The sequence below is a fragment of the Portunus trituberculatus genome, chromosome 35 (assembly GCF_017591435.1).
Source record: "Portunus trituberculatus isolate SZX2019 chromosome 35, ASM1759143v1, whole genome shotgun sequence".
Taxonomy (NCBI): Eukaryota; Metazoa; Arthropoda; class Malacostraca; order Decapoda; family Portunidae; genus Portunus; species Portunus trituberculatus.
In genome coordinates, this window is record NC_059289.1 from 20,213,515 (window position 1) to 20,238,421 (window position 24,907).

General features: G+C 40.1%; 1 protein-coding gene and 1 long non-coding RNA gene across 6 annotated transcripts in view; one reads left to right on the plus strand and one right to left on the minus strand.

The window, feature by feature from the left end:
* The window catches only part of LOC123513298 (probable chitinase 2), a 99,499-nt gene that overhangs the window by 50,834 nt on the left and 23,758 nt on the right, over positions 1–24,907 (plus strand). For all 5 annotated transcript variants that reach the window (XM_045270386.1, XM_045270387.1, XM_045270385.1 and 2 more), the window contains 2 exons: positions 902–1,061; positions 4,732–4,828. In XM_045270386.1, the coding sequence (XP_045126321.1) occupies positions 902–1,061; positions 4,732–4,828 (257 nt within the window). The remainder of the gene's footprint in view (positions 1–901; positions 1,062–4,731; positions 4,829–24,907) is intronic.
* Positions 5,051–6,212, minus strand: LOC123513300. Its single transcript, XR_006677312.1, has 2 exons — positions 5,350–6,212; positions 5,051–5,133 (listed from the first exon to the last, which is right to left on the minus strand). It is a non-coding gene; the product is annotated as an uncharacterized LOC123513300 (long non-coding RNA).

Here is a 24,907-nt window from a genome sequence, read left to right on the forward strand (position 1 = left end):
TACCTTTGTTTAGGTAAGCCAATGCTGGGTTAGGTGATGCTAAGTTAGGTAAGGCTAAATTAGGTATTGCTAGGTTAGGTTATATAATGCTAGGTTAGAGTAACGTCCCTAAGTTGGTAAATGGTACAGATTTCCGAAGGTTTCAACTACAAATTTCTGGATAATTATTTTCGGTATTATCAACGATGGCATCAGTCATAACAATAGCAGTAGTAGCTCTCTACTTATCTATTTATTTTTTATTTATACCATGTAGGCTTTTCATGCGAATTTATGGGCTAAAAGGAATACTTTTTGGGTTACCTCCTATCTCAAAGCCCAACCGCTAGGAAACCGTTGCCCCGAGTGAGGAAGCCCAACCTACACTCAGACTGTGGACAGGATTCGAACCTGTGCGCTTGGAACCCCTCGGACTCTAAAGCACGCATGGTTCCACTGTAGCACGGTGGTAAGAAGTGAAATTTGACCATACTTTTGCTTTCCCCACCCAAAAACTGCTTACCCACTAGGTCACCAAGATTGTAGGGGGTAGGAGCTGAAAATAATGGGAAACAGAGCTGCATGGCTAATCTTGATATTTACCCATGTGATAATATAAGCAACATTATAAATTAACAGTATCCAAAATTCAAAATTAAATATAGGAATTCTAGATTTATCACAATGAATATTCTTGATAGAGTCCTTAATATTTTTCCAAAGAATTTCTTGTAAGAACACCAAATAAGCAAGGAATACTAAGTTGTCTTAAAAACTATGTACTGATGACGAGGTCGCTGTGCGACTGATACAGGATAACCTAGATGGGCCCTGGTGGCCCTTTGTTATCCTATTATTTATGTTATGTTATGTTTTTTATGCTTCTTTTTCCTGTATTCATGTTGGGATTGATATCCTACAGAAGCTCTACAAAGGTTTGTCAACTTGAAGAGTCTCAATCCTCGGCTGAAGGTGCTGTTGGCAGTGGGAGGTTGGACAGAAGGTTCCACCAAGTACTCTGCCATGGCTGCAACGGCTGCCACCAGGAAGGCTTTCATTGACTCATCCATTAAGTTCATTCAGTAAGTTTCCCATGATATTTATACACTTCAGCTAAGGCTACGTGTTTATATTTGCCTGCTTTTCATTATGATGTAGATTATGTTTTTAATGTTTTTTTTTTTTTTTTTTTTTTTTTTTTTTATAAAATGCCAGCTTGATGTAGCATCAGTATGATTTGCTAATAAGGCACTAATAGATTTCACAACTTCACTATTGATCTAGCAAGATCCTATTGACTGCCTCCCTATTTTGTACCTATTGTATAGAGCAGTCATAGGTTATTCCTTGAATATATCCCTGAGAGAGGATAAGTCTACGAGATGGTCAATGAGAGTATACAAATCATGCTGACCTTGCGGCCTAAATTTGGCAATAAGAGGACAGTCCATGACATAATGATGCAAAGTAATAGCTTTGAAAAAATGTTATGGTATGTTGTTCTTTTCTTCCTTGTTCGAATAATAAAAAAATTTAGTTTGCTATGATTTTTATTAAAGCTACACATAAAAAATCTAATATTTCAATGCTCTAAATGCCAATAAGAATTATATTAGCTATGGTGCAGCACACAGCACACACCATACACTAGGAGAAGCACTGACTTCCCGAAAATATTCATAACCTAATCTGAGCCTCATTGCCATAGATTGTACACAAAAAAATGTTCACTTAATACTACTTGGCACAACTTGAATATATATATATATATATATATATATATATATATATATATATATATATATATATATATATATATATATATATATACAGGCAACCTCTGCTTAACAAAGGGGTTACGTTCCTAAAAAACCTTCGTTAAGCGAACCGATTATAACAAGTTTAACCCCTGACTTGAACTTCCATTGAGAGTAAACAAAGCGAGAGTGTGCATCATAGTACAGTAAAAGGTTTAATGAAAGTCAAAATTATGAAGTTAAACATTTAGGCAGTTCAATTCAAGTCATTATAATGTACACTAATGTATGTATGAACGTAACTTAATAATGTTGATGATCTTAGATTTATGAAGGGAGGGAGAGTGAAATGGAAAAGACACCAACCGGAAACCTGTGGAATGTAAACAAAGGGCGCATCATTGTATCACATACAAATCTTATATACCACATTTCCACAAGGCTTTCCATTTTATCCTTTGTAGAGTCACTAGTTCAGGTGGTTCTATTAGCTTGCAAGGAAGGTACGGTCTCACCAGCCTTCTTAATAGAGTCTGTTGACTTGAAAATAGTAGAGACAGTAGATTGAGTCAAGATGGTAGCGAGCAATGCTATTAGTTTTCTGGCCTCTCTCGTGTCTGTGAATAATATCCAGCTTCACTTCGAAAGTAAAAGATTTCCTGGTCTTCTTAGCAACGCTAGGCGACATTGCAGGGCGTTTTGGTGATGAGTTGAGCAAGGGAAGATGAGCTGCTGCTGACGCTTGATCCTGCCCTTCATGTCCTTTGGTTCCTTCCCTTGGCGCTTGTAGCCAGAATCGGAATTAACTTGAGGCGTGGAACCTGCTAACCTATTTAGGTTAACTAAGCTAAAGGGGAGATGCAGGGTAACACCCGCTGCCAACCGTCCCTCACTGGCCACACCAACTTGACTCATATCTATGAGCGGAGGAGCATCGGGGGAGGGTGGGGTGCCAGACGTGACCGCAGTTAACAGCGGTGGGGGCTGAAACTGAAACAAAGTTAGGAAGCTCCCTAACCACTGTCTTCTCAACCACTTCCTTCACCACATCCTTCAAACACGCGGGCTGAGCAGTACCAGACAGCCCCAGACAACTAGCAAACTGCGATATGATAGAAAGCACACTGGTAAGCTGTTCCTGCACACCTGCAGGAGGGGGAGCAACTACCTGTGAAGCAGAAGGCCCAGGATCCATGCTGGAACTTGGGGAGAGCACAGAGCAATCCCGACACTCCTCATCTTACACAAAACTACCGATTACCTGCTTATCGGGAGGTGCGGCATACGAGTGTAGTGAAGACGAATGCCTCTTGGTGAAAGACTTACTTTTGGGTCCCTAAGCTGCGCTGGTACTTGTAAGCCGTAAGCACCGTGTCTTCCTGCCACTCCTTGCACTCGTCACACATGCTGTCAGGAGTACACATGCTGCCCCTGCACTTAACACAACTGTTATGAGGATCTAGGGCAGGGGTTCTCAACCTTCTTCTCGTTATGAACCCTGTGAGTTATAAGACCATCTACCCGAACCAGTAATTTGACATCGAACAGAATGTTAATTTAGTGACTAACACTAACTCAATAGGCAAAGGTATTCTGCAAAGGATGTATCATTAAATCAGCCATCTAAGTACCTATGGAAATCTGCTCGTGAACCCCTGGGGGTTCACAAACTCTAGATTGAGAACCCCTGATCTAGGGAGTCGCTACTTATCTGCTTGGTACAGCCCTTGCCAATGCAGAACCTCCTGCTCCGCTGTGAGGGTGACTGTTCCTTGGCAGAAGAAGCACCTTCCATCACGAGAAATTTCCAGAAGCCGGAAAAAAACGAAGCAATTCAGGGGACAAGACGTCTATACTATCCAATCGCAGAAAAAAGAATGGCATGGTGGCCGCCTGCGCAGGTGGACGGGGGAGGGGGAACGGGGAGGCTTCCCGTTTTCTTTGTAACCCCTCACTCGCCTTACATACCAGTTGAGTTGTTGAGGGGTTAGTTATTTTCTATTTCTGCGATCAGGACAAAGTTCAGACTCTATTCCTAAGTCATATGAAACAGGTAATGCGACAAACACGTTTTTATAAGGTAGAGAAACATATACTTGTTATCATTACATTTTTTTCTTCAGTTAAAGCACAGCCTAACCTAATATCTACATGTCATCTCCTCCTCCATGCCCTCCTGGCCCATCTTCTCTTCCAGCCTTGCTGCAATTTCTTTCAAAAAAGGTCATCTTTGTTCCTGCCTAGCTTTCCTTAGTCTGATTTTTTTCAAAATCATTTTCTCCATAAGAAATAATGTGAAGAAATCTAATCCGATCCAAGAACTCGGATTCTTACCTAAGTAAAAAAAAAAAAAAAATGTAACTAAAATTGATATTGTTTTTCTTTTGGTGGTGAGTTTTATAAAGCATGTGGATGATAGTGAGAGAGTTAAATAATTACAAAGACCTACATGGTACAACAGACCTTGCAGTCCCAATTTCTTTACTTACACTAAAATAGATATTTTGGCAATATTATTTGTTTTGGTAGCACCTCCGTCTTTAATTATAGTATTAATGGTCGACTTAGCCATGGTGTTTATGCCTGACCACAAAAGAAAGAGACATGCAACTGATACTTCTCAAGGCTGGTCAAGATCCAGTTTTTGGTCGGCTTCTGATGATATAATTTATTGAATTTTTCAGTCAGAGTTTGAATTGTACATACAAGGTCCGAGGAGTTTGAGGTCAGCGGGTACACGGTACATGAAATAAAATGAAAATTTAACCTCACTCATAATTTTGTTTCAAGAGAGGTAAACAAGGGTAGTATGTGGTGTCATGACTTTCTGACCCATACAAGTTTTGGCATGCAAGTCATATTACAAACAAGTCATTTACCAAGCAAATATTTTCTCTTCATCCAAACAGGACATATACCAAGTTGGACTTATTCCAAAGCTGACATAATTACTGTATGTACATACATATATTATACATTTTCTTTTTGTTTTCAGGGATCATGGTTTTGATGGGCTTGACCTGGACTGGGAGTATCCTGCCAATAGGGGTGGCAAACCAGAAGATAAGGAAAATTTTGTTGCTCTTGTTAAGGTGTGTCATTAAGATAAAACAGTATCTAAAGTTATGATAGACTCAGATTCTAAAGTGTCTTCTCTTAACTGAGACTTTTAACTGGCCTTAGTGGAAGTTATTTATATATACGAGGATGGTTTTTTTTTTTATGATTTCAGTGATTGTTCAATAAGGAAAAAATACACTTGTTCATAAACAGTCTGAATGAAAACACAGATAATTTTAAGAATACAGTCCATGTACTTTTACACTATATTTATTTGAGGCATCACATGTTAGAAATTGTGTTCCAACTTAAAATATCATACACATACAAAGTTGACCTTTTAATACAGGACACTCCTTTTATACTATATATTTGCTCAATATTTTATAATTCCAATTAATGGAATGCCTGAAATCAACAAGTGAATACTGAAGTTATAACATCAAATGAATTATGTATTAATAGACAATTCATTGCAAAAGATTGCTTGATGGTAAGTTGTATCAGTGTCTCAAGTTTATTAACATGTAGTGCATACACATACAAAGTTGACCTTTTAATACAGGACACTCCTTTTATACTATATATTTGCTCAATATTTTATAATTCCAATTAATGGAATGCCTGAAATCAACAAGTGAATACTGAAGTTATAACATCAAATGAATTATGTATTAATAGACAATTCATTGCAAAAGATTGCTTGATGGTAAGTTGTATCAGTGTCTCAAGTTTATTAACATGTAGTGCATAACAATAATAATTTTATATGAAATTTCTTCCAGTGGCAACAATCAGTTTCTCTCTCTCTCTCTCTCTCTCTCTCTCTCTCTCTCTCTCTCTCTCTCTCTCTCTCTCTCTCTCAGATAACTAATCATCATCTGTCCACTCAACATGATGGTGTAATTCTTTTCACTCAGCCAGTAAAAGCAACCCTGTAAAAACATAATAACCAGTTGTCAAGTTCTATCTATATTTATTTTAATTGCAATATTGAATGCCTCGCAATAATGAACACTTTGGAGGTGAAGGGTTTTCCGTTACCGCGAACGGTCCGTTGCTGAGAGTGGTTTGTCTGTGAGACCCTTCAACACCCTCTTTCTTTTTTTTTGGTAGTTTATTCTCTTTAAATATTGCAAAAAAATATTTTCATAATTTAATGTCTTATCCTACACTCAATGTTGAAATTAGAATTCATTATTATTTAAGAAGTGTACAGTGTAATAAACTTTTGTCTTACCAAGAATAGATGAATAAATAATATAGCTTCCCGTTTGGTATAATGGCTAATTCTCATGTGGTACAGTGGCATTTTAACAAGCATTTTATGACTGCCTGAAGGGCATTGCTGTGGTGACTAGGGAGGGAGAGGAAGACAAGGGATTGTCAAAGTCAGAGTAGACTACCTCCACACTATTGCTATCTCCCTTATATATATATATATATATATATATATATATATATATATATATATATATATATATATATATATATATTTTTTTTTTTTTTTTTTTAGTGGGGATAGAAAGATCGGTATATATATATATATATATATATATATATATATATATATATATATATATATATATATATATATATATATATATATATATATATATATATATATATATATATATATATATTTTTTTTTTTTTTTTTTTTTTAGGGGGGATAGAAAGATCGGTGAAAAAAGAGTTTAGCTAGCTAGCTGGGAAAGAGATAATTTGGGTGAAAGGATGAAGTACAGAGTGAGGTAGAAGGGTGGGGGGCAGACCCCCATGCTGGTCATTTGTTTGTTTTGTGTTTTCGTCTTTTGACTAGCGTCCATTCTTCTTCATGTGTTGGCAGAGCCGTGTCACACGTCTTCGGTTATTTTGATGTTTGTGGGGTGAAGTACGATATTTGGATTGGCTCTTTTGAGACGTTCCAACATTGCCATGGCCGCTCGCATCGTTTTTTGGTCTTCACTTGCGGCTTTCTCCCGGTCTGCAGTGATTGGCTGGGTTGTTCTTTTTGCTGCGGCTGTCGTTGCTCTGGTCTGCCGTGTCAGTGGGGTGGGCTGCGGTGGGTTGGGTGGGTGAGGTGAAGGTGGGTTTGATTTCCCTGGCGGGGGCGAGGGTGTCTCTCCCTCACTTCCGCTTCCCAGGACGTCCACTTCCACGTCCTCCTCATCAACATCTTCATCTTCTTCCTCATCGTCTACTTCTACTTCTTCTCTTCCTGCCACGTCGTCCTGCGTCTCCGAGTCCGTCTTCTCCCGAATCTTGGGTTCGTCTCCCACTGGCGCTGCTTCCTCTTGTAGTCTTGTTGGTGATGGTGGTTAGGAGCAGCCACGGTATCAACTGAAGCATCTCCTGACTTGCCTCGACGGGAACGGCTCCTGAGGGTGCGGGTGGGGTTGGCCTTGGCAAGGGCACACAGGAATTTGGATGGCTGGCAGGCCATTGTGCTGCAGGATGGCAGGTACAAGTTCCTGCAGGCGACGATGGTTCCTTCCTGCCAATGCCTTGGCCGTAAATATACAGGCCATTACTTTTTCTTGTATCTTCTCCTCTGTGCTTTTTCTCCGTGGTGTGTGCTGGCTGGTCGTAGTTGGGGCAGAGGATGGTCCGGCAGGTGTCACATCCCTTGCCTCAGGTCCCTTTGACCCTTTGTGGATGGCGAGAAGGACTTCGTCTCCCTCCCTGGGCGGCCGATCCTTAAGAGCCCGGGTGAGGCCTGAGGCATGGCAAAAGATGTCTTTCCCTGTACGGAGGTCTTCGATAAACCCGTAACCTGCCTTCACGTTGTACCATTTAACAAGCCCAGTGTGGTGTGCAGGGCTTGCCATGGTGTCTCATGGAGTTGTCGGTTGCATCTGTGGTGAGTGTGTTGGACTGTTGTTGTGCTGACATTGTGTGTGTGAGTGACTCGCACATCTGTGTGACTCCTGTGGTTGTGTTGAGTGTCTATCTCCCCTTATATAATGGGCTTGCCTTCCTTTTCTAACTCTGTTTTACTTCTTTACACTGTCTCTGTCTTTCTTTCTCTCCCTCTTTTTCTATATAAATTCATGTTTCAAAAATTAGTCCCGAAATCCTCCTAACTTTAGTTCTGCATCACTGTTGAGGTAAAAATTAAGCTGTGTTCTCTATGGAAAAGTGTTCCCCTATCCTAAACATGGCATTTTAGCAGGGAAGTGCTCCACTGCTGAGTGCAAATACCTCACATTCCTGCACCTTATGCAGTCTTTCTACAGAGTATTGCCCAGCTGCAAACTTGGCTTATAGCCACCTTCACAGCCAATGTAAGGCAGTAATCTGCAACTTGAACAGGTATATCTTAGAGAGAGAGAGAGAGAGAGAGAGAGAGAGAACAGCAGGGGTGCGTTTGAGACGGCGCACCGGCACGTGCTGGCGCGAGACGTATCCTCTCAAACGCCGGTGAGAGGTAGCGAGTTGCCGTGCCGGGATTCTTTGGGACGCTCGCTCCCGAGAGGTGGTGCTGCGGTGACGTCATTAACAAACATGGCGGTCCAAACAACATGTTTCCAGTGCCCTTCGTGCCCTTTCCAGGGACTATACTATGACTTGGTTCTCCGTCACGCTCACAGATGCACTGGGAAGTACTTTACAAGTACCTGAATGGGAGAGGTGCTTTGAAGCAGCGGCAATATTTCGCAGTCATGGATGAAATATTTGCTGGAGATCCATCATAGCTCCTGATGCTTTGGCCGCCAGGGACGCGTTACCATAGCAACGAAGCGGGTTTGTTTATTTTACAGAGGAAGCTCCCAAAAGCGTTTGAAAAGACGATCCGGGAGTCTCGGTACGCCGGCACATGCCGGTGCGCCGTCTCAAACGCAGCCCAGGCAGCTGTGTTTTGTTTAAATCGCTATGCTTTCACCACTGACACTGGCACTGCACTGATGAAACACTTTGCTCATTATGTCATTTACTAGAAGAAAAGCTAGTCCACTTCATACTAAATTATCCTCGCTCAGAAGAAGAAAGAAATGAAATTGTAGATCTCCAAAGACAAAAATCAAGTAATTGGAGAGTTTTAGTTTGCATTTGTTTGTCGTCTGCACATTTGGCAGCTATGGTGCTCTCTCTCTCTCTCTCTCTCTCTCTCTCTCTCTCTCTCTCTCAGTGTGGAAGTTTAATTTGCTTTGCTTGCCCAACAACATTCAAACAGAAAGGCCTATCTAGCAATTCACTTCAGCAGGCCTCTCTCTCTCTCTCTCTCTCTCTCTCTCTCTCTCTCTCTCTCTCTCTCTCTCTCTCTCTCTATATATATATATATATATATATATATATATATATATATATATATATATATATATATATATATATATATATATATATATATATATATATATATATATATATATATATATATATATATATATATATATATATATATATATATATATATATATATATATATATATATATATATATATATATATATATATATATATATATATATATATACACACAGTAAGCCCCCACTTGGCTAATTAATTAGTCTGGCGTAACTACCGCCAAATGTGAATTTCGCCAAGCACGAGTTCTGTATACCATATAAATTGCCTAAAAAATGCCTCAATCAATCCTTGGTCATCGCCAAAGTCCCTCGTTTGATCCCTAAACTACCATCTTTCGAGCTGAAATAAAATCTTTTGCTTTCACATATTAGAACACATGTACAAAACAGACTAATAAACAATAAATAAAGCTAATAAGACATGATATAAAGGCTGTAACTCCTGTTATTCCACCCATTTTCCTCGCCCACTTTCGTCCTTACCCCCACTGGTACCACCTGTTGCACTAGTAGAGGCCATGTTGGTGGTAAATCGCCAGAATTCGTTCCCATGCTAGCAGAACAGAGGGTAGCACAAACAAAATGGCTGAAGAGAACTCTCAAACTGTGTTCTGATAGGTTTAGAGATGTCACCGGGGAGCCGCGTGGTTCGCCGTGCGGCCGCCAGGGTACTGCCAAGTTTGAATTCAAATTGCCAAGCGTGCATTCTGTGATTCGTGGCCACCCTATAGCCAAAAGTGAATTTCACCAAGCTGAGATTTGCTAATGTGGGGCCTTACTGTATGTTGTTATTATGATTCTTGATTGTTTTTTTATATGATATTATTTCTGCATTTTTATACTATTATATGTTATAAAAACCAGGCAAAAAGTGACAAAGAATGACAGCTTGGAGGTCCTAGTACCAATTTTAATTATTACCATAGGTTATTAACTTTGGCTATCGCAATTTAGGTTATCACACAGTGATAGATACACCAATTAGGCTCAATCGTGGAGGGTTGAGTGTGTATGTGTGCGTATACATATACTGTTAAACCTTGATAACTTGGACTCCAATAACTCAGATTTTGTGATAAGGCGGACTCTAACCACCCCACGAACTAAAGTCTGAGTTGAACTGTCTGCCCAGTTTTTTTGTATATATATATATATATATATATATATATATATATATATATATATATATATATATATATATATATAGTAATTGCCCACGTATCCGGATTATAGCAGCCAAGGCCCTGGCGGATACGCGAAATATCTGGATACGCGGAATTTCCTCATATGAATTGAGAAAAAAGAAAAACATGTACATAACCCAAATGGGTAAGAAAACAATGTATGAAAGCACATTAAATGATTGTGTATACATTAATGACTTCCTGGAGCAGGAAAAATGATAACATATAAGAAACCTGCTTCTCTACAAAATTGGGACACTATCTCAGTCATTATTAGTGTGTTGAAGTGAGATAATGATAGTGAAGTATTTACTGTTTGTCTGGTACACCTTTCTATCTCTGTCTCAACATAATTTTTGGTAAGTGTTATTGTGAGAACTATGTCATGTAAAGTTGTGATGAAGGCAGTAAGAAAAAAAAAAGTGTTTGAAAAGATCATATCAGTCTTATGATATAGAGAGATGGTGGAGAAGCCTAGCAGTGAGGCATGGGGTGAGGCGAGCATCTTGGAGAGGGAGATAACATGCATGACAGAGGGGAGAGGGGAGGCCAGAATTAAACTCCAGCTGTCTCACAACAATACATCTGTTTGTTTGTTTCTAGTTGTCTTCTCTTTTTGATGTTTCTCATTCTAATTCTTGTCAACTTACACCTGTCAGGCAAAAATTAGAGAGCTAAATGACACACACAAATTTTAATATAAAAGTTTTGATTAGAAACCATAAATCTTAATTTCACTAAAAATTGACTCTAGAAAAAAAAAAAACGGTGTGTTCCGTCTGGCTCAAGACGACGGAAAGAATTGACGGAACAGTAAAAAACCAACGGAAATCATTGAAGATGAAGGAAAAAGTGCTATTGTGACACCACCTTAAGTGCTAGCGCCTAGCGGGATCGAGGGATCGCTCGCGCGATAGGTTTGAATATGCTTGGGGGCAGCTCCGGATAGTAGCGAATTCCAGATAGTGGCGATCCGGATATGCGGGCGATTACTGTATATATATATATATATATATATATATATATATATATATATATATATATATATATATATATATATATATATATATATATATATATATATATATATATATATATATATATATATATATATATATATATATATATATATATATATATTCCTCAAACAGTACACAATTTAGTTCAGTAATCATGTTCACTTTATGTGATTTTCATATTATGCAAACCCTCAGGAATGTATTCCTCGCATAAATTGAGAAATCCTTGTGTGTATGTGTGTATATATATATATATATATATATATATATATATATATATATATATATATATATATATATATATATATATATATATATATATATATATATATATATATATATATATATATATATATATATATATATATATATATATATATATATATATATATATATATATATATATATATATATATATATATATATATATATATATATATATATATATATATATATATATATATATATATATATATATATATATATATACACACACACACACACACACACACACACACACAAGGATTTCTCAGTATATGTGAGGAATACATTCCTGAGGGTTTGCATAATATGAAAATCACATAAAGTGAACATGATTACTGAACTAAATTATATATATATATATATATATATATATATATATATATATATATATATATATATATATATATATATATATATATATTCCTCAAACAGTACACAATTTATATATATATATATATATATATATATATATATATATATATATATATATATATATATATATATATATATATATTCATGAACCAAAACCATTTTCCCCATAAGAATCAATGTAAAATAAATTAATCCATTCCTGAAAGGTGAACATACAGCTGTGTCTGAGAGAGCAACTCGGTATGCACCCTTTGGTCCCTGCAGTATTTGTGCGCCTCTCAACTGCAATAAGCAAAGAATAATCATTGCTATAGTAACAGGGTCTAACTGACAGCAAACCAGTATACGCTGATCTTTCTGACGACATTTATCATGCATCACTAACTGGTGGTGAAGTGCTTCTGTGCTGTGATCAGCTGTGATGACAATATGACGTGTAGGGATGTGCACGGGAATTCGGTATACGGGTATTTTTACTTCAACATTACTGGCATGAGAAGCATTTCGGTATACCGGTTATGTTTTTTTTTTTTTTTTTTTTTTTTTCGAAGAGTTGGGTGTACCTTGCCTCTCAACCCAACCATCTTGCTCCAAGAGCTTGTCTTCAGTGAATATCCACCTTTTAATGCTGTTTGTGAACAGGAATACCATCCCACAGCTGCCTGCCCACAGCCAGTTGTGTTAATGGCTTGTCCACATTGTGCAGTGGCAAGTTCAAGTTCTGCAATAACACCACCGCTGCCTTGTCAGTGTCAAGGCTGCCTCTGGCCCCTGTGTTCGCATGGAGCAGCCTCTTGGCAGACCTGACTGCTGCTTCTGCCTAGCCATTTGACTGTGGGAAGTGGGCAGATGTGACTCTTCTCTCCACTCCCAATTTCTTGATGAAGCTGCACATCTCCTCAGTGATTAAGTTGGTCCCACCATCTGTGGAAACTGACTCTGGTGTGCCCCAGTGATGGAAATACTGATGAAGTACTGATGTCAGCTTGCTTGACATAGCTCCACTTGGGAAATGTGCTCTCTTTAGCTACCCTTTGAGCCTGTCTGCATATGCCAAATACACTTGTCTGTTGAGCTGGAATAAATCTAGCACTGTATGTTGAAATGGGTACTGGGGTAGGGACATCAGGGTGAGGGGCTCATCTGCTTGCAAAGGTGAGTGGGTGTTGCAGATGATGCAGGTATCTCTGTGGTGTTGTAAATTGCCTCCTATACCAGGCCAGTACACTGCCTGCCTTACCCTCCTTAGCATCCTGTCTAGACCTTGGTGGCCTGAGTGGAGGTTTGCTGCCAATTGTCATCTGAATGCTTTAAGTATCACCAAGTGGTCAGATCTTTGCTCAAACACACATGTCATGTGACACCACCAACCTGTCCCTGACTCCGTAGTATTGATGCAGGCAGGTCGGCTCCTGGGTCTGCTGCGGGTGCCAATCTCCTGCTGTCTAGTTTAGCAGTGAATAGCTGATAGTTCTGTTCTTCAGCAGCTGCCTGCATCACCTCTATGGTGTCCAGGATTATGTGATCGTCGCTGTCAAGCATGGCCACCATTGCAGCTGCCATGGCAACCTCCACGTCAGTGGCCTGCTCTTTGTCTGTGACATCTGGTGGTGCACAGAGCTATGGGTACTGCGACAGGAAGTCAGTTGCCGAGTGGCATTTCCCTTCAAGATACCTGATCTGGTACTAATGCTGCAGTGTTTTCTTCAGGGCAAACAGTCTAGGGTTTGCAACATCTTTCAGCTCTCTGTTCCCCAAGAGCTTCCTACTAGAGGACGGTGGTCAGTTACAATGAGGAGGTTGGGGCACCCAAGCAGGAAAAGGCGAGCTTTGCGGAGGCACCAAGGGAGGTGGTGGCGTAATGGATAAGTTGGTGAGCGTGGGATCGGGCAGACGTCCACGCATAGGTTCGAATCCCACCACGTACAGCCTTAAAACACTTTGCCATTTGTCGAGTGGTTTAAAGTTACCTACATGTCACCATGATACCCAGGTTCTAGGTGGTTACACCCAAGATGAACTTCAGGGTGATATGGGCCCTAATATGGATACCACTATAAAGAAAATTGCCTGTGCCACTAATGGGCGGAAGCTGAACACTCATACACTCTTCAAGTGTGCCTACAGGCGCTATAGGCCTTACCATTAAAAAAAAAAAAAAAAAAAAAAAACAGCCAGAGCTTTGCCCTCCACTGGCCCTTAGCCTGCCTCTGCGGCCATGAGGTGATGGTTGCCACACAGTACCAGGCACCACCCACTCTTGCAACAGAAGGAAGCCTCTCCCAGGGGACAAGAACAGTATTGCTGCAGGACCACAAACCCACTGCCTACTTTGCTCCAATCTCTCATCACCACAGTGGGTCTGTCTTTGTCATAGAAAGTGAGGCCCTCCTTGGTGAACTTGCAGACTACCTCCTTGGCTTGGCAAATTTTCTCTTGCAAGTTTTCATCCCAATAGATTCTTTTCTCCTGTGGTTTCTGAAGTAGCTCCCGAAATGGCTCCATGACTGGTGCGGTGGCCAGAAAGGGTGCTAACTGGTTGACAAATCCATGCCAAGAACGGATATCGATCAAGGATGGTTCAGTGGGCATGTCAAAGTTCCTGACGGCAGCCAGCCTTCCCTCCATAGGCTTGTAGCCATCCAGCCTACGTGAAAGCCCACGAAGTCCATTTGCCTCCTACAGAACTTGAATTTCTCTGGCTTCAGGGTCACACCTTTTGCGGCACACATCTCCAAAAAACTCGGTGTGCCAGAATGCATCCTCCATACTGGCATCGAACAGTAAGGTGTCATCCACACACTTAAATTTTCTTGGAATCCCTGCAATGGTGTCGTTGAATCTTCTGGTGTAGGCATCTGGGGCAAAACAGTGACCATTGGGGTCCTACAGTACCTACACCTGCCCCAAGGGGTGATAAAGGTTGCGAGTTTCCTGCTGACCTCCTGCAACTCTTTTTGGTGAAAGCCCCAATGTGCATCTGCTATAGTCTTGTAGGTGTGACATGGGATGTGAGACACCATGTCAAATGGTATGGGATTGTGGTGGGTTTCTCTCCTGTAGGCAGCATTGAGATTTTGATAATCAATGGTGTGTCGTGGCTGGCTAGACTTTCTCACATCCTCATCCAGCTGTTTCTTCACTTCCACCTCCCAGTGTCTTGGCACCAAAGCTGGTGTATGACAGGCGTACAGCTTGGCATCAGGAACCAGGTGGATGACATGCAGTTTGCCCACCATCACTGGCAGAGGGCTTCTATCATTGTTGAACATTGATCCAGAAAAATGGCGGAGGAGCCAGCTCTTTAGTTGTGGTATGTTTTCTTCTAGTGGGGGAAATGGGACAATGAAAGGCTGCAGCAATGTGCCATCAGCTGGCCCAGGGGGAATGTTGCCAATGTTGGTGACAGTAGATGCTACAACTGGGGTCTGGTGAGGGAAGTCAGTGTGCACCAAACACAGATCCTTGCTGGCCTGTAGTGAAATGTAGCACCGAGTGGTAGTCTTCATGATGGAAACCTCTTGTGTTGTGGACCTGTTGCCATGATGCATGTGACAGGTGAATGCACCCATGGGCTTTAGGCTCACATTTGCCAAGTCATGTAGGCATCCTTGGCACACTAATGATGTTGCTCTGATGCTGAGTGTAGCCAGTAGTCCTGGCCCAACCACACACACCTGGGCCCTCATGTCTGGTAGCATTTGTATCCTGGCTAACGTCCTCTTCTGCTGTGCATCGCTGACAGTCACCCAGATGCATGGCTGGCCCTGAGCTTTCCCCAGAAGCTTCCACATCATTGGTCACAGCTGCTTTCTTGACTCTGCCCTTGCACACTTTGCACAGATGACTAATCTTGCCACAGTTGTAGCACATTTGCATCTCCGCAGGACACGAGCCTTTTGCAGGCTTGTGTATAGCCCAGAAGTTGCCACAATGAGGTTTGTGGGCCAGCTGGCAGATCCCCGTGGCTTGAGGCAGAACACTCTCCTGTTGTGTGTCCAGCAACAAAGTCACTGCAATAGCCAGCATCAAAGTTTTCCACCAAAACTTCCTGCCAAGACCAGGGCAGGCTGCGTCTTTAGGAGCTGCCTTGAATGCCACACAGAACTTGCATGAGGAATCCACATCACCAAATGACTCACACTTGCGGAACACCTCCTTTAACATGACACTCTCCAAGCCACTCACTAGCTTTCGGAGGAGCATGTATTCAGACAGGTTGCTGTCACAATTGGGGCACTGAAACTCACAATCCGCCGCACACTGAGGTGACCACGTGAAGTACTTACTGATGGATTCACTTGGTTCCTGGCTCATAGTGAAGAATCTGTACCAGTCAGCTGCCTGGTTGGTCACCTGGAGAGTGATGTGACCAATGGAGTCCAAGGCCTCTTCAATGCCCAGTGCCTGCCACTCTTCTGTGGCTCTGTGGTGAACCTGGCATCCAAGGACTGCTGCAGAGTGAGAGTGCAATGGAGGCGGATGTGCAGGGCAGCCTCCGTCGGACCTCAATCATTCAGGTCTAACCAGCACTGCATCAAACACCTCCACAACTGGAATGCTGTGGTGGACATCTCCATGTTGCACTTCTCCAGGGCCAATGACCTAGGGGCTGGTGGGTGAGGACTGGGTCAGGTCATCAGCTGCTGTTGCAGAGCAGAAATGACTTTAATCTGTGCCAGAAGCAGCATTTGCACCTGCTCCATGGCTGTAGTTACTTGTGGTGACTGACATCTCAACCTCAGTGTCTGGGTGGGTAAGCGGGGGCAATGTCCAGCCATGGTGGGAAGCTTAGGCCCATTAATCACTATGCCATGTAAGAGGTTGAGTGATAATATGTAGTTTGGCGTGTGTTCTATACCGAGACTTTGTGGTAACTACTTAGTACAACTTATGTTGGTATGACAGGCCCAACATGTTGCACATCTCTTACATACCTGTATATACATATAGTATTTGATGGCATATGGGACACACCTTTTTCCAAAAATTTCAGCTAATAAATCACCCTGTATCTAATGTGCACAGTTCAGACCTCTTGCAGGCTAATCTTCTCCCAGATGCTCACTAACCTAGCTTATGATGCAGTACTTCTACCTACCCTAACTGCATGCATTGTTACTTTATTACTGGTATACAACTTACTTTAAAAAGAATTATCATAAAAATGAAAGCAATTTTACCTGTAAGGTTGTAACCCATGTTTATAAATATCAGCTGATCAGAACCCTGACTCATTGCCATCTGGCATGAGGAGTAACACCAAGTTCATGATTATAAAGTTAATAGTGAAAGAAAAGAGGAAAATAGAATATAATTAATTGTAAAAAAAGAGAAAATAGAAAAACCTGTAACAACAAAAGTGAGAAAACAACATTGTAGGGGCCATTAGAAAGACTATCCACCTACTCCACATCTGATTCAATCCAATCATAACAAAACACACCAACACCCTCACCATTATGGATGCAGAAGGAAAAAAGATTGAGCTACACAATCTCCTACAAACTACATGTAGTACATTATGTCAAGGAGCATGACAATAGAGCAGCAGCAAGGACTTTTGGACCACCACCTACAGGAAAAATATGCATGTCAGGCAACAGCAAGGACCAACTGCAGAGCACAAGGAAAGGTAAACATAACATTCATTGCCCAGCCCCACTTTGGCCAAAAGTTGTGGATGACATTGCTTTTGCAGCAATGTTTTCTGCTTGTGCAATGTGCTTCTAGATTACTTTCAAAAGTGTATGCTACAAACATTTTTCTTGAATTTGACCCACTGAAATGGGGGGGCCGTCTTATATGCCAATGCATCCTATATACCATCAAATACAATATACTCAAATTTAATTTGTTCCAAATGGCTGTTCGAGTATCAAAAAGTTTGACTATCAATACCTATAAATCAGGTAATTCATTCTAATCTAGCAAAACATCAAGTTTATAAAAATTTCAATATATTTTTTTATAATTTTGATTTGTACATACCGTAAGTAAAATCTTGTGATGGATAACTTAGAAGAGGAGGGGAGAAGGGTGGGGAGGAGGAGGGAGGTTGCCAGGGGATGAGTCACCATCCATGAAAACCTTCTTGTAACTTTTCTCTTGGTGTGATTCCTGTGAATCCACTAGTGGAGGGCTGTGCCTCACTAACACTTGCAGTCTCACCAGATTCTTTATTTTCATTACTAATAAGCCTCTTTGGTGCCATCATAAGTTTTTAAATGAAAAACTACTTGACAGAACACAGGAAAATGTTGTTTTCTCAAGACTGCGGCAGGACTAGGGATGTGCATTGGCATCTGGTATGCCAGTATTACCAGTCATATGGTATCAGAACAGTACAGTGGTGGTTGTGAGAAGGGAGAGGGCAGAGCTTTGTATACAACCAAATGTGCGACTGTTTGATTACCATTTATTTTCACCACTAACAAGCCTTTGGTGTTAATGTAAGTTTATAAATGAAAGAACGGCAGATTGAATGCAGGAGAATGTTATTCTGATGACCGCTGGAGCACAAGTCACAACTGGCGTGGTGGGGGGGGGGAAACGGGAACGCCAGGAGCCTTTGTTTGTGTTCAACTATAAGGTAGTATTACTTTCGAGTATTAAATTGAACTTTTGCATTCAAGTATTGAAAAGTTTGAGTATTTAGACATTCAAGTATTGAGTCTCCACTGTATGTTGTTGACATGTTTTTCTGGTGATAAATTGTCACTTGTTGTAATACCCAAGTCTTTCTCCTCTTTTATTTTCTTATTTTCTACCCCTCCTATAGTGTAAGATCTCTTCTGTCTTCTTTTGCTTTTCCCTAATTCCCTCACTTTGCATTTTTTTTGCATTAAATTCCATTTCCCATTTCTTGCCCCACTCGTGTATCTTATTCAAGTCTTTCTGTAGTATTTCACAACATGTCATTTTACATTCGTTTCAGTAACTTTGCATCATCTGCAAATAAGCTTAAGCCTCATCAACCATATCTCTGGTATACACTATGAACATTACAGGGGCCAGAACCATTCCTTGTGGAACTCCATTTATAACTCTGCACCACTTTGATTCTTCACCTTTTTATCACTCTTCTCATTTCTCTGTCCTTTAAGAAGTCTGTTCTCCAATCCAGTACTTTTTCCTGTAAACCACCTATATTTTTAATTTTCCATAGCAATCTTTGATGTACTTTATCAAAAGCTTTTTTTTTAGATCCAGGTAGACACAGTCTGCCCATCTGTCCCTCTCCTGAATTATATCTATTGCTCTACTGTAGAAATTCATTAAGTTAGTGACAAGATCTTCCACTTCTGAAGCCAAATTGTCTTCCAGTTATTGTATGTGACTCTTCTAGATGTTACATTCATCCGTCTTTGACTATTTTTTCAGCTATTTTTGCAACCATGCTTGTTAGGGACACTAGTCTGTAGTTCAATGGTTCTTCTTTGTTACCTTTAAAAATTGGTACAATATTTGCTGTTTTCCAGTCTAGAGGGACTTTTCCCTCTTTTAAAGAACATAATATGATGTTATGTAATATCTCTGCCAGCTGGCCATTACATTCCCTCAATATCAAATTTGACACCCCATCCAGTCCTAAAGGTTTTCATAATCTTCCTGATTTCCCCGACTTCTACATGAATCTTTCTCGTTTCTTTTTCCCTGTGACCTGTTTATGCCCCTTCAAACTTGTTTTCTTTGGTGAATACCGACTGAAAGCACATATTCATTATTTCTGCCTGTGAGCTTGCATCCTTGTATATGACATTATCAACTTTTAATCTATCTATTGTTTGCTTCTTTTTTTTTATTTCCCATTAATGTACTTATAAAAGAGCTTTCACTCATTTTTGCATTTGTCAACTATGTCTTTTTCACAGTTTCTTTGTTCCTGTCTTGTGTTTGAACATATTCATTTCTTACTACCTTAAATTCTTTCCAATTATTAAGTCCTCCTCTTTTTATCCATCTATTCCATGCTGCTTCCTTTTTCACTTTTGCTAATTTACATCTTATGATATACCAGTCTCCTTTTTTCTTCCCCTCACTGATTCTGACTTTGGGAACGTATCTTTTAATCCCTTCATTATAAATATTCATAAACATATCCCACTTCCCTTGTATGTTATTTGTTGTACATAGTTGATATCCACTCAGCTTCTGCAAAATATTCCCTTAATTTTGTGAAGTCTGCCTTCCCATAATTATATCTTCCATTTTTGTGAAGTTCATTCTTATTTTCTGCTGAGCTGCTGTCTAGGCTGAATTCAGTTAACAGATGGTCACTTTTTCCTAGAGGGCACTGATACTTTATTTCTTCAATGACTTCAATATCTTTTGTAAACAATAGGTTGAACCTCGATGCCTCCTCATTTCCTCTAACTCTTGTAGTTTCCCTACTCCACTATATCATAGTGTTAATCATTATTTAGTTTAGTATAACTCTTTTCCTCCTTGTGTGGTCCAGTTTTCCCAGCATACCTCTTTGCAGTTGAAGTCACCCATAAGTATTATATTCCTGCTTTCTTGCAACATTTTTTAAAGCAATTACCCATATCTTTCAATATCCCTTTACACTCCTCTTGATTCCATGCATTAGTTTTTGGTGGTACATATGCTACTGCAACATCTCTTTTCCCTTATTCCTTTCGTTTGATTTTAATTTACTTCTGCCATACCTTCTCCCATCTCCACATTTTCCACTGCTATATCCTTATTGGTCAGTAACATCACTAGTCCTCCTTTTTTACTATACCTATATCTTAATCACACATTATAATTTCCATCACCAATATTTATGTCTCCTGCTGGCTCATTTAGTTTAGTTTCTGTTATGCCCATGATGTCTGGCTGCTTTATCTTAATGTAGTTATTGGCTTCCTGTAACATTGATATTACACCATTTATGTTTTCTGTATGCTACTGACCATTTAGTGTTTCTACTTACATTACTGACTCCTCTTAATCTTTCCTTGTCAGATACTACTCTCTCATCCTCTCATCCTTGACCTTCCTGTAGAACTTCTTCTCTTCCTCCAATCTGTTCTAGTTTTTTCCTTTGGCTCTCTTATAAGATTTATTTTATCTCTCTCCCCCTTATTCATATGCCATTTAATCTAAATTTTCTTGAATTGTTCTGTCTTGTCCAGCCTCCACACATGCTGTATCACCTCTGATACTGTAAATTGTGCTCTGAACTTGACTTTCAGAGGTCTTCTTCCTCCCTCTGTATACCTTACTAGTCTGTGCACTTCCTCAATTTCGTGTGTGTGTGTGTGTGTGTGTGTATTTACCTAATTGTAACATACGGGAAAAGAGCTATGCTTGTGTTGTCCCGTCTCCATATCTATTAATGTCCAGCTTTTTCTTAAAATCATGAATATTCCTTGCGTTGACCACTTCCACGTCTAAACTATTCCATGCTTCCACCCTTCTATGAGGGAAGCTATATTTTTTCACATCTCTCCTATAAGTGGCCATTTTAGTTTTTCCCATGCCCTCTCGACATTCTTTCATTCCACATACACAGATCTTCCCTATCCATTTTTCCATGCCAATCATCACTCTGTATATTGCTATCAGGTCTCCCCTTTCTCTTCTGTTTTCCAGGGTCGGAAGTTGCATTCTTTTCAGTCTGTCTTCATAAGTCAAATCTCTTAAGTCAGGCACCATTTTGTTGCAGCCCTCTGTACTTTCTCTAGTTTCCTTATGTGTTTCTTTAAGTTCGGAGCCCACTGTATTGTTGCATATTCAAGCCTCGGTCTTATCATTGCAGTAATTATTTTCTTCATCATTTCTTCATCTAAATATACGAACGCCACTCTTATGTTCCTCAATAAGTTCAATACTTCTCCAATTATTTTGTTTATATGTCTCTCTGGCGATAGGTCATTGGTAATTGTCACCCCAAGGTCTTTTTCTTCATGACTGGTTTTATGTCTTCATTTCCTATCTTGTACATACTCCTGATTCTTCTTTCACTCTTGCCAAACTCTATTTTCTTGCATTTTGTCGTGTTGAACTCCATTTGCCATGTACAGCTCCATTTCCATATTCTGTCCAAGTCTTCCTGGAGTAGTTCGCAATCTTTGTCACATCTCACTTTTCTTAACAATTTTGCATCGTCTGCAAATAGGCTCACATAACTGGACACCCCATCCACCATGTCATTTATGTAGACCGCGAACATTACTGGTGCCAACACTGATCCCTGTGGAACTCCACTCTCCACCAAGCCCCATTCTGATGGTCTGTCCTTAATTATTGTTCTCATTTCTCTTCCTACCAAAAGTCTTCCATCCATTTTAGTAAACTGCCATGCACTCCTCCTACCATTTCAAGTTTCCAGATCAGTCTCCGGTGTGGTACCTTATCAAAGGCCTTTTTTAAATCCAGATATATTCCATCAGCCCAACCATCTCTTTCCTGTATTACATCTATCACCCTCGAATAGTAACATATCAGGTTTGTCGTGCATGAACGCCCTTTTCTAAAACCAAATTGACACTCACAAAGTATGTCATTTTCTCCAAGAAGTCTGTCCATCTATTCTTCACCACCCTCTCACACATCTTAGCTACCACACTTGTAAGTGACACTGGTCTATAGTTCAATGGGTCTCTCTTGTTACCTGATTTATAGATTGGGACAATGTTAGCTCTTTTCCAGTCTTGGGGCACTACACCTTCCCTTAATGAGGCATCAATTACTTCACAAACTTTTTCTGCCAGTTGCTCCTGCATTCTCTTAAAATCCATCCTGATACCCCATCAGGTCCCACAGCTTTTCTCACTTCTAAACTCCCCATCATATTCTTGATCTCCTCCACAGTTACTTGAAACTCCTTCATAATCCCTTTCTGTTCCATTACCAGTGGTTTGTCAAAAGCAGTCTCCTTTGTGAATACCTTCCGAAAGCATCCATTCATAGCCTCTGCCATTTCCTGGGATCTTCACTGCATACTCCATTTACTTCTAAACTTTCAATACTTTCTCTATTTTTGATGTTGTTGTTCACATGTCTGTAAAAAGCCTTGGTTGGTCTTTACATTTATCAATTATATCCTTTTCTTGTTTCTTTCTTTCTTCTCTTCTAATCAACACATATTCATTTCTTGCTCTTTTGTAACTTTCCCACTGCTTAATCCGTCTTTTCCTTCTCCACCTCTTCCATGCATCCTCTTTTCTTGTTCTAGCCTTTTCACATCTATCGTTAAACCAGTCCTGCTTTCCAACTTCTCTATGTTGTCTTATTGGTACAAATTTTTCTCACCTTCTTTGTATATTTTATAAATTCCTTCCACTTTTCATTTGCTCCTTAGCACTCTTGAATTTCATCCAATTTGTCTCTTGAAAGAATTTCTTTAGGTTTCCAAAATCTGTCTTGGCATAATTCCATCTTCCCACTTTATATTCTTCATTTCTTCTAGATTTCTCTTCATCTATCACCTTGAACTCCAAAACTGCATGATCACTCTTTGCTAAAGGGCACTCCACCCTCATCTCCTCAATGACCATTGGCTCTGTACTAAAGACCAAGTCCAGTCTTGACGATGCTCCCTCTCCTCCAAACCTAGTATCTTCTTTGACCCACTGAGTTAACACATTTTCCATTGCCAGTGTCAATAGTGTATTTCCCCATGTTGTCTCTGATCCTTCCATTGACCAGTCCTCCCAACACACCTCTTTACAATTAAAATCTCCCATCATTATAGTTCGTTCACAGCCACCCAACATTTCTTCCAGACATGTTCCTGTATCACTTATCATTTCTTCATATTCCTGTACTGACCATGCATTTGTCTTAGGTGGTACGTACACCACTATGTAGTGCCTCTTTTTCCTTCATTAGTTTCTGCTCTGATCTTTAGCACTTCTGCCTTTCCCATACCTTCTTTCACTTGATCCACCTTTATATCTTTTTAACCAGCAACATCACTCCTCCTCCCATCTTACCTACTCTATTTCTTTTCCAAACATTATATTTCCCTTCTCCAACCATCATCAGGTCTTCTCCTCTCTCAGTTTTGTTTCAGTAAGACCCACAATATCTGGGTTCTTGTCCCTCAAGTAATCGTTGAGTTCTAAAATCCCGATATCACTCCATTTATGTTGGAATACATTACATTCCGCTCATACGTAAGTTTCTTTAGTCCTTTCTTGCTGTACTTTTCTGGGTTATGAACCACTTCCTCAGTCTCATATCCAAGATTCTCCAGAAAAACTCTTTCTTCTCCTCTTCTGTCCTCTCTTCATTTTTTTTCAAAGCCTCCTTTCTCAACTCATTTAACATTTCTCTTTCCTTTTCACCGAGATCTCTTCTCAACCAAATCTTCCTTGTTGTTTCCTGCTGGGCTAGCCTCCATGACTTCTCCACCAATTCATCTACATCCTTTTGTGACTTAAGTTTGATTCTTATTGGCCTCATACCTTCTCTTGTGAACTTTCCAATTCTATGTGTGTGTGTGTGTGTGTGTGTGTGTGTGTGTGTGTGTGTGTGTGTGTGTGTGTGTGTGTGTGTGTGTGTGTGTGTGTGTATTTACCTATTTGTGTATTACAGGGCCCACCTAAGCTCTCTGTCCTCCTCCTTCCACTCCTGTCATATCTCTCTTTCATCTGATTGACACACACTGCATCAACGACATCACTGCTCAGTTTATTCCACTTATCAATACTATGATCAAACTGTACTTCTCACGTCATTTAGACAGATGTCTTTATTAGGTTTTTTCCATGTCCTCGGAGATGATTACTTGTGGTCACCTTTATCAATATGTCAATCTTGTTCACGAATTTATACATAGTTATCATGTCTCCCCTTGATCTTCTCTCTTCTAATGTGATCAGCCCCAGTTCCCTCAGCCTTTCCTCATAGTCTAACTCCCTGAGTCCTGGTATCATCCTTGTTGCCAGCCTCTGAACCCTTTCCACCTTCTTCACATTTTTCTTCATATGCGGTGACCAGACGCAAG